This window comes from Physeter macrocephalus, chromosome 2, assembly GCF_002837175.3.
Source record: "Physeter macrocephalus isolate SW-GA chromosome 2, ASM283717v5, whole genome shotgun sequence".
Taxonomy (NCBI): Eukaryota; Metazoa; Chordata; class Mammalia; order Artiodactyla; family Physeteridae; genus Physeter; species Physeter macrocephalus.
The window spans coordinates 117,127,910-117,143,550 of NC_041215.1; the positions used below are offsets into that span (position 1 = coordinate 117,127,910).

Below are 15,641 nucleotides of genomic sequence, written 5' to 3' on the forward strand. Positions count from 1 at the left end.
AGGCCACAACAGTGAGAGGCCCGCGTACCGCAAAAACAAAAAACAAAACAAAACAAAAAACCAAAAAAAAAATTACAACCTAGAAGCTCTGCATTTTGTAATCGTTATTTGCCTCTGTAACCAGCGTTAAGTCCTGACTTTTGTGTGCTCCTTCCAAACCTGTAGAAGTAATGCTGGCACAGAGAGGCAATTCTTGCATTTTCATTTCAACTACCTCATTAACTGAAAAGAGTAAAATAATATATAGGGAGACATGAACCAAGTTAAAGATATAAGATCCACATACAGCATTTGCGTGTGACACTCTTGACAACAGCAATTTTAAAATGCAGCCGCCAGCATTCACTAATGTGTCTCTCTGCCCTAACACTGCAAAACAATTTACCCAGAGCTCATTTGAATGATGTAAAAAAATCTAAGAAATAACTTGACTGCACTTGCCTAACATCTGAATTCTTACATATTTTAACTGTGGTTACACTAAATATGAAATGCAGCCGCCAGCATTCACTAATGTGTCTCTCTGTCCTAACACTGCAAAACAATTTACCCAGAGCTCATTTGAATGATGTAAAAAAATCTAAGAAATAACTTGACTGCACTTGCCTAACATCTGAATTCTTACATATTTTAACTGTGGTTACACTAAATATGCAAAAAAAAAAAAGGAGAAAAGGAATAGAATATTTAAAACAATTCTAAAGTATTGGGAAGCATACAAAGTAGTTATATGCTTCTAATTTTTGCCTTATTAATAAGTATGAATCACTTTATATAATATAAAAACTAAGTGAATTTTTCCAGAAAGTCAAAGCTTCCAAAGTTAACTTGACAACTGTTTCTGAACTAAAAGAGCAAATCTCCCTCAAATATGTAAGTATCATAGAGGAAAAGGGCATGAATGCTGATTTTAAATCCAGAATATAATGGCCACATCTAAATTTAGTTGTGAAAGAAAACAGAGCCATCAACTTGGGTAGTAAAGTCTCTGTTTCATCACAGACCTTGATTCAAGAATAAGTCAGCGGGGCTTCCCTGGTGGCGCAGTGGTTGCGCGTCCGCCTGCCGATGCAGGGGAGCCGGGTTCGCGCCCCGGTCTGGGAGGATCCCACGTGCCGCGCTGCGGCTGGGCCCGTGGGCCATGGCCGCTGGGCCTGCGCGTCCGGAGCCTGTGCTCCGCGGCGGGAGGGGCCGCAGCAGAGAGAGGCCCGCATACCACAAAAAAAAAAAAAAAAAAGAATAAGTCAGCGAAAAAAAACAGTCTTTAAGTTGAACTACTTACACCGCGTTCCTGGAGGCTCCATAGTTGGGAAGCATACAAAGTAGTTATATGCTTCTAATTTTTGCCTTATTAATAAGTATGAATCACTTTATATAATATAAAAACTAAGTGAATTTTTCCAGAAAGTCAAAGCTTCCAAAGTTAACTTGACAACTGTTTCTGAATTAAAAGAGCAAATCTCCCTCAAATATGTAAGTATCATAAAGGAAAAGGGCATGAATGCTGATTTTAAATCCAGAATATAATGGCCACATCTAAATTTAGTTGTGAAAGAAAACAGAGCCATCAACTTGGGTAGTAAAGTCTCTGTTTCATCACAGACCTTGATTCAAGAATAAGTCAGCGAAAAAAACAGTCTTTAAGTTGAACTACTTACACCGCGTTCCTGGAGGCTCCATAGGAGAGTAACAGCTTGACTATATCCACGTGCCCATTCTTGGCTGCGTCGTGAAGAGGTGAGTCGTTCTGATACCCAGTGGTGTTCACCAACGCCTTGTGCTGGAGCAGCAATTCCACCACCTTCAGGTGCCCGTGATTGCAGGCTTCGTGCTAATTAAAGAAAAAGAAGAGTGATGAGGAAGAGCAATGAACAGTATCATAACAAAACCGCACTTTAGAAAAATAAATGTGAACCTCAATCAGTAAATTGGTTCTTACCTAAATACTCATACTAAACCATAAGTTGTTGACAGAGTAAAAGCCACTATTAATAGTCTTTATGGTAAGATGCATGGCGATCAAGATTTATGCAATTCATGGAAAAAGATTTTTTTCATTTGAGCCTTGGGTCAAACTCTCTTAATTTGGAAGAAAATATAGCTTTGGGCCAATTATGGGTTCTAAATTGTTCTACAGTAAGAAATTTGAAACAAGAAAAAAAAAACACATAGAAAATATTTAACAACCAGATCATGCATAAAATCTGAAATCCTCCAAGGCTGAATAGAACTCACCAAATCAGGGGCTTAGCCATAAGCTAAGCAGTGCACCTGCATGTATACATAAGCGCCCAACAAAGTGAATATCCTAGAATGAGTATTTATAAGAAAAGCCTCTCCAACTGCTGAAGCTACAGATACTGTATGGCTGGTGCCAATGATAACAGAAAAAACAGAGTAGGCACTCAAAAAGAGCTTACTGAATGAACGTTCAAAGATGCTTTACATGCACATCTTTCCTTATGTTTAAGGATCTGCTAACAATGCCACTATGTTGTATTATTCTAATAAACCTCTGGCATGCCATACTTTTTAAGTATATACATTGAAATCTTAATAGGCGATACACCACATTAAATGTCTGTAGGTCTATTTCTAGGAGAAAGGGATCCAAATAAGGCATCAGGTCCTCTAAATCATTCACCAACTTCTACTACAGTTACTACAGTTTGCCTTAGTGGCTTAAAAGAAAAATTAACCATTCTTTGAAAAGGTTAGCCAGCCTGTGGAGTCCAAACAACAAAGTGACTCTGATCCAGACTAAACACTCCCAGCTTAAAAAATTGGCAAGAAGTCATTATATACAACTTTAAAACCTTATTTGCACCTGTTCTAATGAGACTCTCTCAATTTCTGTGAATTTACAGTTCACAGAATAAGGGCATCCACCTCATCTCTTAACACTTCTATGGCTGCATTCAAGCCACATGCTACTGTCCTAATGTAATTAGCCGATATAGCACTTGTTCCCGTGTATTTGTACCATTCGTTTTCCAGACTATCCTTCACACTTTTTTTTTAGTAATAATAAGCAAAGACTTTAAAAAATGTTTAACATGAGCAAAGATTTCTCCTGCCTCTGTGTGTCATACCCTGGATAGGGTGTAAGTGAGACTAAGGCAGATCCCCGATAAGAATCACTGCCTTGTGATACATTGCTACACCCAGTTCCTCTGACCTCTCTTTGTTCCAAGAAATTTGGTTCCAATGACATGCAATGCTGAAGAATGGAGCCTGATGTCAGCTGTAGCAGCTACCTCTCCATAAATGAGTTAAATTCAGCAATATGGTGTAAATGGATTCTTAAATCTAAATGTAGTGAGTCAAAAGGTAGCCAATTTTTCGCCTGTCACAACAGAAAAGCTAGATAAACTATAATCATTTACTTATTTGTTGAAAATATAAGTTCTCCAGATTAAAAAGAGATTGTATATGTGGTAGAGGATGATATATAGATGACTACATAACTATAAACTATAATAACTATAAAACATAAACAGAATGATAATAAAAAAAAAACAACTAGAAAACTACCAATGGTGTCCATCCAGCATGGTCTTTAACATTTGGGTCACTTCCATTTTGTAAGAGGTATTCAACAGAAGGAATGTCGCCCTAGTAGAAAAATGAAAAGGTAGAAAGAAATTAAAAATCATCAAGGACAGAAAAAAAAATTAAGATTTAAGATTTTACCTTCTTCAAGATAAAATTTAAATATTTCTCTTCTATGCCTATTGCTCGTGAGTCAATAAATAGTAAGCTATGTATGCATGGATTGTTCTGAGGTGCCAACTCATCAAAGCCATGTGGTCCATCACTGAATACAGAGTACAAAATCTCTGCTATTAACAACCTGTATCAAAATTCATTTCAAAATACCAAGGACACTAGCCAAAGATCACCTCATCAAAATGAAGTTTTTAAAGTCACCATTTCGTTTGTGAAAAACATCCTCTCTGAGCACACATGAAAATGGTTTCTGATTTCTGTTTAAAACAAAATTAAAGCCAAGAGGGCTGCTCAGTGAAACCAATGTTAGAAAGTCAAAAACTGTTGTCTTATTGGCAGTTAATCCACTTATCCTCGAGATATTAATTTAGTGTATATTCACCTTATTTGCTCAAAGATATTTTTTAGGCAAAAGCAAAGCTTATTTTCTCCAAAATAACTGACAGCTTACTCTGAAAAAGGCTGAATAAATAAAAGTTACATATGACAAAAGTCATACATGCCAATGTTGTGTTTTGAGAAGAGCTTCTTTAGGGAGAAGGACATCTCCTCCCTCCTACCACTCCCAGCGCCAGCACTCTTCTGAAATGAGTTTTTCTCTATTGGTTTGAAAATATAGAAGTCACTAAGTCCCCTAAATACAGTAACATTTGCTTTTATTGGATTGTTTCGGACTACCTCGCAAATACAGCAAATCTTAAGATGGTAGCTTACTCAGTTTTCTAAAAAAAAAAAAAAAACCTGCATACAACATATATTTTTAAGATCCTAAATTAGCAAAATGACCTTAAATACTAAATGGGCGTAAAAAAACAAGTATTCTATATGTTTCAAATCAACTGCCCCACTTCCAATAAAAAAAATATTTCCCATAGTTCCTTAGAGGTACAAATTCTACACCTCTAGCACAAGTTAACATACACTTAGCAACTTTTGCACTATATTCAAGTCAGTTCCAATAAGCTCAGGAAAATCTGTCAAGATACAAATTTGGTTTTTTTTTAAACGATCCCATGAATATTGGGGCAGATGAACTGCCAGAACCACACACATTCCTGACCTTCAAAATGAAAGTATCCACAAAAAAATACATGTAAACCTTCTCAAAAATGTCCTCAGTCTAATTCTACATGGCAATCACAAAAACATATTAACCTAAAGAAGCCTGTAAAATAATATAAACACAACTGTGGAATGGAAGAGTCCCATGGAAGAGTCACAGAGACAATTAGTGACAATTTAGAAGCTAAAAGCAGAATCTCTTTTCAGGTTGCTAGCCAGTGGTATTTTTCTTTCATGTCACCTCTTCATATTATCAAAGGTGTCTTCTGTTAACATTTTACCCCTATACTTCGCTGAAATGTACAGCTGATTTGCAAATTGCTTGCTTTTTATACCCGATCTGCTTTTTCCTCCCTAGTATTTAAAAGTTTGTCATATTTTCTCCTTCTACTTTATGTAAATTTAATGTCATGCACATAAATAAAATTATGATAATTAGATAGGGTCCACAGTAACTGCGTAAGCTTGAACCAATATAAAGTTTCCAGGAAACAAATTAACTTCTGCTTCTGATTTCTTTAAATTACTTTCTTCTCAAACAGAATATTTTCTGAGTAATAAGCACTCACTTTTAGGCTTCTCACAACTTAAAAGAATAACTGAGATTCTCTTAACATCACAGGGGGGGAAAAAAATCATCTAAGACAAAAGTATTTACCAAGGCTTGTAAAAAATTTTAAACAGACTTGGTGTTTTCAAATAAAACCTTAAAGGCTGAAAATAAGGGAACATGAGTGTCGCATTGAATTTTCTTATTGCTAACCTTTCATTCAAAGGAAATATTCTTCATACATGCATATGGCAGTAGTATAAGTTAACTTTCCAAAAACAAATACACACACACACACACATAAAACTCTTTTTCCTTATAAAGGTTAGCTCTTCTAAAATACTATTAAGAATAAATATTTTTATAAAAATAGTACAGGACATTACAATTAAGTACAATAATGATGACTTGCCCAAATGGTTAAGCTTTTCCACATAAATGAACTAACCAGGTACGTAAAATTTCTCCTTTTAGCAACTAGGTGCTGTTAAAAAAAAAAAAAAAAAAGTTTAGTCATCTGGAACGGAGCTCTAAAGTTTATTAAACATTTTCTGGGTGTCTTAGTTATTTACTGAATAAAATAATTTCACAGATGACTCGGACAACCTAGCCATCGTGACAGTAAGTTACTGGTATTACCAAGATGGTGGGTGACAAAGGGAAAAATGGAGACTGACTCCAAGAGGTGCTCTAGAAATTGAAATCTTGAAAATATCACAGATGCCAGTTTGCTTTTGAGTCCTTTGTTATTGTCTGAGAAAGCCAGTATGGAAGATAAGTAATAACATGATTTTACACACAATATAACATGACTGCCTTAAGGTATAATGAATGGTTACAAAGTCAAACCCTAAAGGAGATGCCTCACAAGGGATTTTCTCTCTACCTAAGAAATCCTCACCACCTTTGTTATGTTAGGCATACCATCCCTTGTAAGTTGCCTTCAAAATATTATCTATTATGTCTGCACCTTAAATACATCATGGCATGTCAACTTCAAGCCATTCTTCTATTTCTAATACATTCACTGCTATGGCATGAATTTTGAGTAATCATTTCCATTTGAAGAATCTGTGCTAGAGAACTTTGGGGAGGTTTATTCCAGCATCAACAAATTCTCAAGCAAAGGTGAAAAAACAGAAAAACAAATCAAATTTTTCCTCTGTATAATGAAATGTCACATACTAAGATTTCTCTTATTAAATCAGAAGAATAAACAATGAGTGTTTATCTTAGTTTCTAGCAGGCATAACGCTTCCTCATAAAATCTCTTGTTTATATTTATAACATAATGTTCTCAAAATCACTTTAGCCATAGGTGACATAGATATTCAAGTACAAACATGGGGGGCATGAAGAGAGCACAGTGAATCTCAACTTTTGCTCTGGTTGAATAAGGATACTCACAACATCCCAGACACAGTATTAATAAATATTCTGCTTGAAATTCCATAGTGTAAGAAAATAAATGTATAAATAAAGAATTCAAGAATAATCCTGTCTAAGGTATGCATGCAAATGGCACTGAATGTCCAAAAACTAGTTGGCTGGCCTATAAGCCCATGATCCTGAGGCGAAAAGGATCTGAAATCTGAGAACATAAACATTACCTGCTGATGATACAGTAACTGTCTACATTCAGGCAGCCTGAATATTTAGGCAGTCTGGATATTTAATAAGAGCCTTCTACTGCCAAGTACGGAGCGTTTCAAGATAAATAAGGTTAACAGATGCTTTACATTAACCCAAAAGTCCCACTTCTAAGAACCTATCCTAAGGATATACCTGCTCACATATGAAACAAAGATTGCTCGCTGCAGCAGAGTTTATAAAAGCAAAACAATGGAAACACAGGAATCCATCAGTAAGGGACCAGTAAAATAATAAAAATTCACGGAACGCTATGCTACAATAGAATGTACAGAAAGTGTGTACTAATATGGAAAGCATTTACTTATATTTGTGTAAAGAAATTCACAAAAGATACACAAGAAAGTAAGAAAGGGCTTGTCAGCAAGAGGGTGGCTGAGGACAGAAATGGGAGTGAGGCTTTCCACTGTAAATACTTTTATTCTTATTTTTGAAGCATGAAGTTATTACTCACATTTTGAAATTACATTTTAAATGGGGAATAAACTCCACATAACCACAAAGTCAAATTGAGGAGTCATATAATAAACAGAAAGCTAAAAACATACAAATGCAAACAAAACAATGTCACCATAGAGGAAAAACCAACTCTGGGAATTCTGCAAAAGACTGATTCAGAAGGCAGGCTATAAGCTAGATTTTGAATGTTATATACAAAGGATCATGAGGGAAAAGGGAAAGATGCAGAGGAAACGATATAAGAGGCAGAAAAAAGAACATGTGCCAAGTATTGGTAGCATTAAAGTTCAGTGTCAGAAGAAGAGGGCTCAGATCATGGCTACGTGGGAAAATCACTCAATTATTTAACAAATATCAATCTATTACATACCAGGCAATGTTCTAGACACTGAAGACAGCACACTGAACAAACAACTCTTGCTCTCATTCTAAAGAGAAAGACAGGAAACAGAGATCTATAATAATGATGTCAAGACATAAGAATAGGAAGAAAAACAAAACAAGCTAAGCATATGGCGGAGACTGCTATTTTATGTAAGTTCAGAAAAGTCTCTCTGAAGAGGTGGCATCTGAGCAGAGGTCTGTAGAGGCCACGAGGAGGACTGTGGATTTTATTTTAAGTGAGCCGGGAAGTTATTGGTAGGGCAGCACAGAAGAGACAAGTTATGGCTTTGGTCAGATGACTTTGGCTGTTATACAGAGAACTGAGTGCACTAAGTACAGGGGAAAAGCAGAGAAGGTAGTTCAGTGATGTGGATGAAAACTGACAACACCCACACTGGCACCAACAATGTCCACGTTCTAATCCCCAGGGACGTGTGACTATGTTACCTTACACAACAAAAGGAACTCTGCAACGTGATTAAGTGCACAGACCTGGAGATGGGCATGATTATCCTGCACTGTCCGAGTGGTTCCCATCTAATCATGTGAGTCCTTAAAAGCAGTGAACTCTTCCTGGCGGGGCAGAAGGATGGAATGCAGGACTCCACCTGCTGCTGCCCGCTCTGAATACAGAGGAAGAGGTCCACACACCAAGGAACGTGACAGTCTCTAGAACCTGAGAAGGGCCCTCAGCTATAGGCCAGCAAGAAAACAGGATCTCAGTCTTACAACCAGAAGGAAGTACACAGTTCCTGCCAACAACCCAAGTAAGCAAGGAAACAGGTTCTCTCCTAGTGTCTCCAGAAAGTAGCATAGCCAACGAACTGATTTTAGTGTGGTGAGACTCATACCAGACTTCTGGCCTACAAAACTGTAAGAAAATAAATTTGCCTTGTTTTAACTCACTAAATTTGTGGAAATTTGTTATGACAGCAATAGGAAACTATTTCAAGTGGTTAGGACAAGAAAATACAGGTAGCTTCCACTAGGGTGATAGCTATGGCCAACAAAGATGCCCAGAGGTAGGTCTGGGGCAAGATATTAAAGAATTTTATTAATGATGTGACCAAGTTCAAAGATCATTCTATAAAGCCATCACTGTAGCAAGGGAAGTTAACTAGCCCAACAGAAGAGTGAAACTACTGTGGGGTTCTCTGCCCTCAGCGCATCCACCAGGCATGCACAGTGCAACAGTGCACACTTAGGATCTGGGGGAAACATGGAAAATGTGGACATTGCATGTCCGTAAGGTGTTTCAGGGGAAAATAACAACTACAATAACAACAACAAAATCTATCTTTGACAGCAAAAAACCTCATTTGTTCTGGCTACCTGCAAAGTCATCAGGTCTGTATTCAGGACTCAGCTGCAGTAACTCTTTCCTTTTCCCTGCTCCTCGTTCCATGTTATAGTACAGCTGACCCTTGAACAACACAGATTTGAACTGTGCGGGTCTGCTAATACACACATTTTTTTCAATAAATATATTGGAAAGTTTTTGGAAGATTTGCGACAATTTGAAAAAACTTGCAGACAATCCAGGTAGCACAGAACTATCAAAAAAATTAAGAAAAGTTAGGTGTGTCATGAATGCATAAAATATATGTAGATAATAGTTTATCCTTACATAGACATAAGGTGATATTTAATATAAAATTAATAATGTGTTAGCCTTCTTACTGTTTTATAACTTTGCTCTCAAAGAATTACATTACCATACAAGATGCCTCTCTGTACAGCATGCCTCTCTCTTGTAATTGGAGAAACTGCCCATTAGCCTATCATCACAGGTAAGTGGTTTTTAAAAAAACGTAACGATGTTTCCAATACTGTAATATGAATATGACTGTACTACTTAGGCCATAAAATTGTATGATTCATTTATAGTGTATAGCTAGGCTACAGTGATGCAACTCTATCAATTACACTAGTCTACCATAACGCAATCATATTGCTGCTTATCAATGCATGAATCATTATACCTGTAAATAAGTATGAATTTCTTTTTCACAATATCTTTTCATTTTTGATGGCTAGTGTTAGTAATACTTATACCAACTACAGTGTTTTGTATCATATAAGACAACATTGATGCATGTACTGACAGATGATTCATCTTATAAACAGATGACGTCAACTTATGCTATCTAAATGCAGTAGAGTACCATAAATGTATTTTCTCTTCCTTATAATTTTCTTAATAACATTTTTCTCTAGCTTTCTTTACTGTAAGAATACAGTATATAATACATAATATACAAAATATGTGTTAATCGACTTTGTTTTATCAATAATGCTTCCAGTCAACAGTAGGCTATTAGTAGTTAACTTTTTTAAGATTCAAAAGTTATACGAAGGGGCTTCCCTGGTGGTGCAGTGGTTGAGAGTCCGCCTGCCGATGCAGGGGACACGGGTTTGTGCCCCGGTCCGGGAAGATCCCACATGCCGCGGAGCGGCTGGGCCCGTGAGCCATGGCCACTGAGCCTGCGCGTCCGGAGCCTGTGCTCCGCAACGGGAGAGGCCACAACAGTGAGAGGCCCGTGTACCGCAAAAAAAAAAAAAAAAAAAGTTATACGAAGATTTCGACTATATGGAGGTCAGCCCTCCTGACCCCTGCCTTGTTCAAAGGCCGACTGTAGCTTTAACTCTAGAGCCACCTCAAATCCGTTTTTGAAGTAGGTGGATACAAAGCATAAACAAGACAGCAGGATTGCAGCATTTGGTTTTCACGTATGTACAGATTATTCATTCTCGGTTGCAAACAAAAAAATTAGGATAGAAAATGAAATGAATACGATTGATAAAAGGATAAATATACTAATAAATCCTTTGATTTTTCTTCAAGTATTTGTTTGATTATTAAAATCAAGCTGAGATGGGGACATGCATTCAACTTATAATAAATTTGTAAAAGAGAACATTATTGTTAAAAAGGCATTTTAAAAAACAATAGAAATCAATTAACTTTTCTTAAATGTACTATATCAGAATCTGCCAATGAATGACAGTATAGTATTTGATAAGTTCAAGAGAATCAAAATGAGTAATTCTAATTCTGGCAAGACAATTGCTAAGTAAAATGACAATCTGACAAAACTTGTACTGAAGCAATCTTGAACATATCAATGGAGAAAATTCACCAAGATGGCATCATGCCACCATTTTTTCCTGTCTTAAGATTCCACTGGGCTTTTTTCCACAGCCTACGCCAAGCACAGATAAACTACGGCCTGTAGGCCCGACACCTAATTTCATGTGTAAAGTTTTATTGGTTTACATATTATCTATGACTACTTTTGCACTAAAACAGAGTTGAATAGTTAAGACTATATTCCTACAAAGCCGAAAATATTTACTCTAATTGCCCCTTTAAGAAAGATTTGCCAAACCATGGCCTAGACGCTATGTCCTAGAGATCCTCACTAATAAAGATAAATGATTCTTACGACTGAGTGAAAAATTCTCTACCAATGAAAGCAGATGCTTAACTGCTGGTCTGAAAATAATTCCCAGTAAGCAAAATGTAGAAACTAAAGCAGTCTACATGTATGTATTAGCCAGAAAAATGAACAAGAAATATTAATTATTATGCTAGCTACTTATATCTATGAAGCATTAATAACATTATAATGTTAGGATTATTATACCTTATATATTATATAATACACACACAAACACATATATATAAATAAAACAAAGAGGACAAAAAATATAGTCTGCTCTTTAAAATCTTGCTTTGCAAAAATCAGACTAAAACGTAACCAGCGCCAACTCCAAAAATTCAATTTGTTCAAAGGATATGAAATGCCTAGAAAGTAGTCATGTTGCAGGTTCTCCCCTTACTGGCATCAGGCGTAGAGATCCTACATTCATCATTTATTGGAAGATAAAGCAAGAAAAAAAAAAGCGTTGGAAGAAACTCACTTTTGTGCTTTTCCCTTTCTCCACAGAAAAATACAGGAATCCCTGGACTCAATGCCTACTCCATGTTCTTCCCAGACATTTCATGTTGCTCACCAGCTTCATGTTCAGGGTCTCAAGGGGCTCTTTCCAGACCTCCCAAAGTTCCCTATCCATGCAAAGGACCCAAGGGTTTCCCAGTAAATTTACTGAAAGATCATAAAAGCTATGCTAATTTAGTACTAATCTCTCCCATATCGTATTTTCATAACACTTGCATGAATTCACAGACCAAAGTCTACAAAGCTGTGATGCTAACTGCTCCCCTCTACGTGCAGCACTTGCGTCAATTTCAAAGATTAACCACTGCAAGTACATACACCACACATGCTCAGCAAAATAGCCAGGTTCCAAAAAACAAACACTGCCACACCCCAGGTGTAGAGGCAATAAAGGTAACTCAGTGAATAGGCTAGTAAAAGGAATGGGCTGACTGTGGGCCCCAGAGAAGCCCCTTTGTGGTGAACCACAGGAGCCATTTCTGACAACCAAATTTTCAGGTCATTGCAGAAATGTACAGACCACGTCTTGCAACCTCCCAGATCCCGGCAGTACCCACTAGGAGTGTCAACAATACAGAAGCTCATCCCCTCTCACACTGCCCCTGAGCTCTGAACTTAGGTAATAAAGATGTGTTGCCAGCAGTAACTTGGCAATTGTCTGTCTATATCCATAAAGCATGAGAAGAATGGGTAAACAAAATGGTGAAAACTGAAAAAAACCATTATGGAATAGACAAAAATGAAAGCACTTGGCAAAGCTGAAGCTGAAATACGGAAATATTGGTTTTCTCCTGCAAGATCACGCTCCTCAGGACCAGGGGCCACTGCTCTGAGGTAGGGATACAGTCCTTATGAATTTTTGCTTCTCTGGTTCACAGGAAGTATCACATCTGGTTAGGTTAATTAGTCTAGTAATCTTATATCATTTTCCACAAACTCCAAAGAAACTGTTTTATACTGGGTCTCATTCTGAAGTTGTATTTTCGAGTAAGCATCCTACCTTAATTGAAGCAATATGGAGCAAAGTCTCTCCTCGATGATTTCTTTTCATAGCCATAAGACTACTGGGCGATAGCTTCATTGCTGAGGGACTACACATCATTCGTCTGTAACTTGGACTATTCAGTGTAGAAGGGGGTGTACCTGGTGAAAGGCTAATGGATTCATCTAATATATTACTGCTTTTCCTCCTCAATGTGTCACCAACTTTAAGTTTCTTTGAAGGTGGTGAAGAACATCCAGGCAATGGCATGTTTTTTGAGAGCACTGTTTGCTTAATAGAATTTCCACCGGTGCTCGGCCTGCTGCTTCTACATCTCTTAGAAACAGGACTGGAAAGTCTGTTGCTACGCCCACGTTTCCCATTATGACCTGATGGCAAGGATTTCTTAGATGTAAGATCGTTTTCACAGAGAGTCTTCTCAGGAATCACTACTTCATTCCTGCTCTCAATTTCTGGAGACTCTATTTGCTCAGCCAATGGCAAAGAGACTTCAGTTAAGCTTCTAAAACATTCAGATTCTGTTACGGAGCCACTTGCTAGTAAGTCTATTTTACCATTTATCTGCGGACTAGCAATAACAGATGGCTGGCTACAGAAGGATACTAGCTTTTCCTCAAATTCCTCTTTGGAGTCAAGTTTACCATCTTCTTTTTCTGCCTCTAAATTCCATTTTTGGTTGATTTCAGTCAAAGTTTTCTTTTTCTGTTTTTTTCCAGATTTTGTGGAAGCCTTCTTAGACCTCTCAGAAACATCCACTGGAGGGCTTGTAGAGACAAATTCGTACATGGAAGCCTGCTGAGCATTTTCACTGTTTATCACAGGAGGCTGAGTTTGCACTGAAACTTTACTCACAACATACCTGACCTTCTTACTTCGAGGACTAAACCACATTTTTATTGAATTCTTCTTATATTCTGCATCACTAAATAAACTTTTCCTAGATGTTTCTTCTTTCAAATCTGATAGGAAAAAGGAAAAGAAATCTGTTACACGACAACCTCTCCCATCTTGAGCTCCCAAAGAATTTTGTTGATAGTTCTCCTAAGGTGTATCACCTTTTATTTGTGTACTTCTTCCTTCCCTCCTAGATTTTGAACTCCTTGAAAGAAGATATCCTCATTCAACAAATATTTACAGAATCCTACTTTATTTCAGACAATGTTCTAGTGGCTGGAGATACAGCAGGGAACGAAACATGGGAAAGACAAAATATACAAATAAATAAGTAGAACATACAGTCTGCTGTATGGTAGTGATAAGAGCCATGGAGAAAAGTTATACTAAATAAATAAACAGACTGATAGACAGGTATGAGATTTAATAAGCAGTAGTCAAAAAAAAATTAAGACTTATTAACTGATGCTTAATTTTTAAAAAAGACTTTTGAAAATCTATCAATATAATTCACTGTATCAACAAACTAAAAGAAAACCATGTGACTTTTCTCAACAGATATAGAAAAAAAAAATCTGACAAAATCCAACATCCATTCATTATTTTTAAAAAGGTTCAGCATTAGGGATAAAAGGAAACTTCTTCAACCTGATAAAGGACATCTACAAAACTACACACCGCTAGTACCATCCTTAATGAAGAAAGACTGGAACTACTGTTTTCTTCCTATTATCTTGTTCCTGTCATCAAGAAGGTGAAGGGCTTCCCTGGTGGCGCAGTGGTTGAGAATCTGCCTGCCAACGCGGGGGACGCGGGTTCGAGCCCTGGTCTGGGAAGATCCCACATGCCGCGGAGCAACTAGGCCCGTGAGCCACAACTACTGAGTCTGAGCGTCTGGAGCTTGTGCTCCGCAACAAGAGAGGCCACGATAGTGAGAGGCCTGCGCACTGCGATGAAGAGTGGCCCCCGCTCGCCGCAACTAGAGAAAGCCCTCGCACAGAAACGAAGACCCAACACAGCCAAAAATAAATAAATAAAGAAGCTTTCATTAAAAAAAAAAAAAAAAAAAAAAAAAAAAGAACAAGGTGAAGATGTCTGCTCTCACCATCCCTATTCAACGTCATACTGAAAGTCCTGGATAGCACACCAAAGTAAGAAAAAGATAATAAAAGGCACACAGATTGTAAAGGAAGATATAAAACTCTATCTATTCACAGCTGACTTGACTGACTATATAGAATATCCCAGAGAATCTTTTAAAAAAAATTAGTAAAACAGGTGACTGTAACAAGGTCACAGAATACAAGGTCAATGTACCAAGTTCAACTGCAACTGTATTTCTGTATAATAACAATGAACATGTAAACTGAAATTTTTTTAAAATCTGGTACTGTTTATAATAGTACCAAAAAAATACTTAAGTACAAGTTAACAAAATATGTACAAGCTCTGCTTGCTGAAAAGTAACAATATTTATGAAAGAAATCCTATACAATTGGAAAGACATACCGTGTTCATGAACTGGAATACTCATTATTGTTAAGATGTCAATTCTCCCAGACAGATTTACAGACTGTAACATAATCCCAAGAAAATTCCAGTATGTTTTTTAAAAAAATAATAGACAAGCTAATCCTAAAATTTACCTGGAAGAGCAAAGTAACTATAATGTGGAAAAGCAAAAGATCTGGATGGCCAACACAGCACTGAAGAAGAACAAAGTTGAAAGGACTACACTACCTGATTTCAACTTACTTCAGACAAAATGAATCTAGGGAATTAAAGATAATAGTCACAACCCTTCAGGTACCATCTAATATAACCTTGAGCTATATAAACAAAAAACTAACAAGAGTGAATGAACTATAACTATATACTCAAACATACTCTTGAACAAAAAAGGCCAGATATAAAAGAGTACATAGAAACAGCCGTAACTAATCTAACG

General features: G+C 37.0%; 1 protein-coding gene across 3 annotated transcripts in view; it reads right to left on the reverse strand.

The window, feature by feature from the left end:
• BARD1 (BRCA1 associated RING domain 1) overlaps window positions 1-15,641 on the reverse strand; it is a 77,452-nt gene that overhangs the window by 35,603 nt on the left and 26,208 nt on the right. For 2 of the 3 annotated variants that reach the window (XM_007114978.4, XM_055089908.1), the window contains 3 exons: window positions 12,797-13,758; window positions 3,535-3,615; window positions 1,659-1,831 (listed from right to left, as the gene is read on the reverse strand). In XM_007114978.4, the coding sequence (XP_007115040.1) occupies window positions 1,659-1,831; window positions 3,535-3,615; window positions 12,797-13,758 (1,216 nt within the window). Of the gene's footprint in view, window positions 1-1,658; window positions 1,832-3,534; window positions 3,616-12,796; window positions 13,759-13,854; window positions 13,924-15,641 lie in introns of those variants that run through there. The other variant, XM_055089915.1, reaches the window with a different exon arrangement.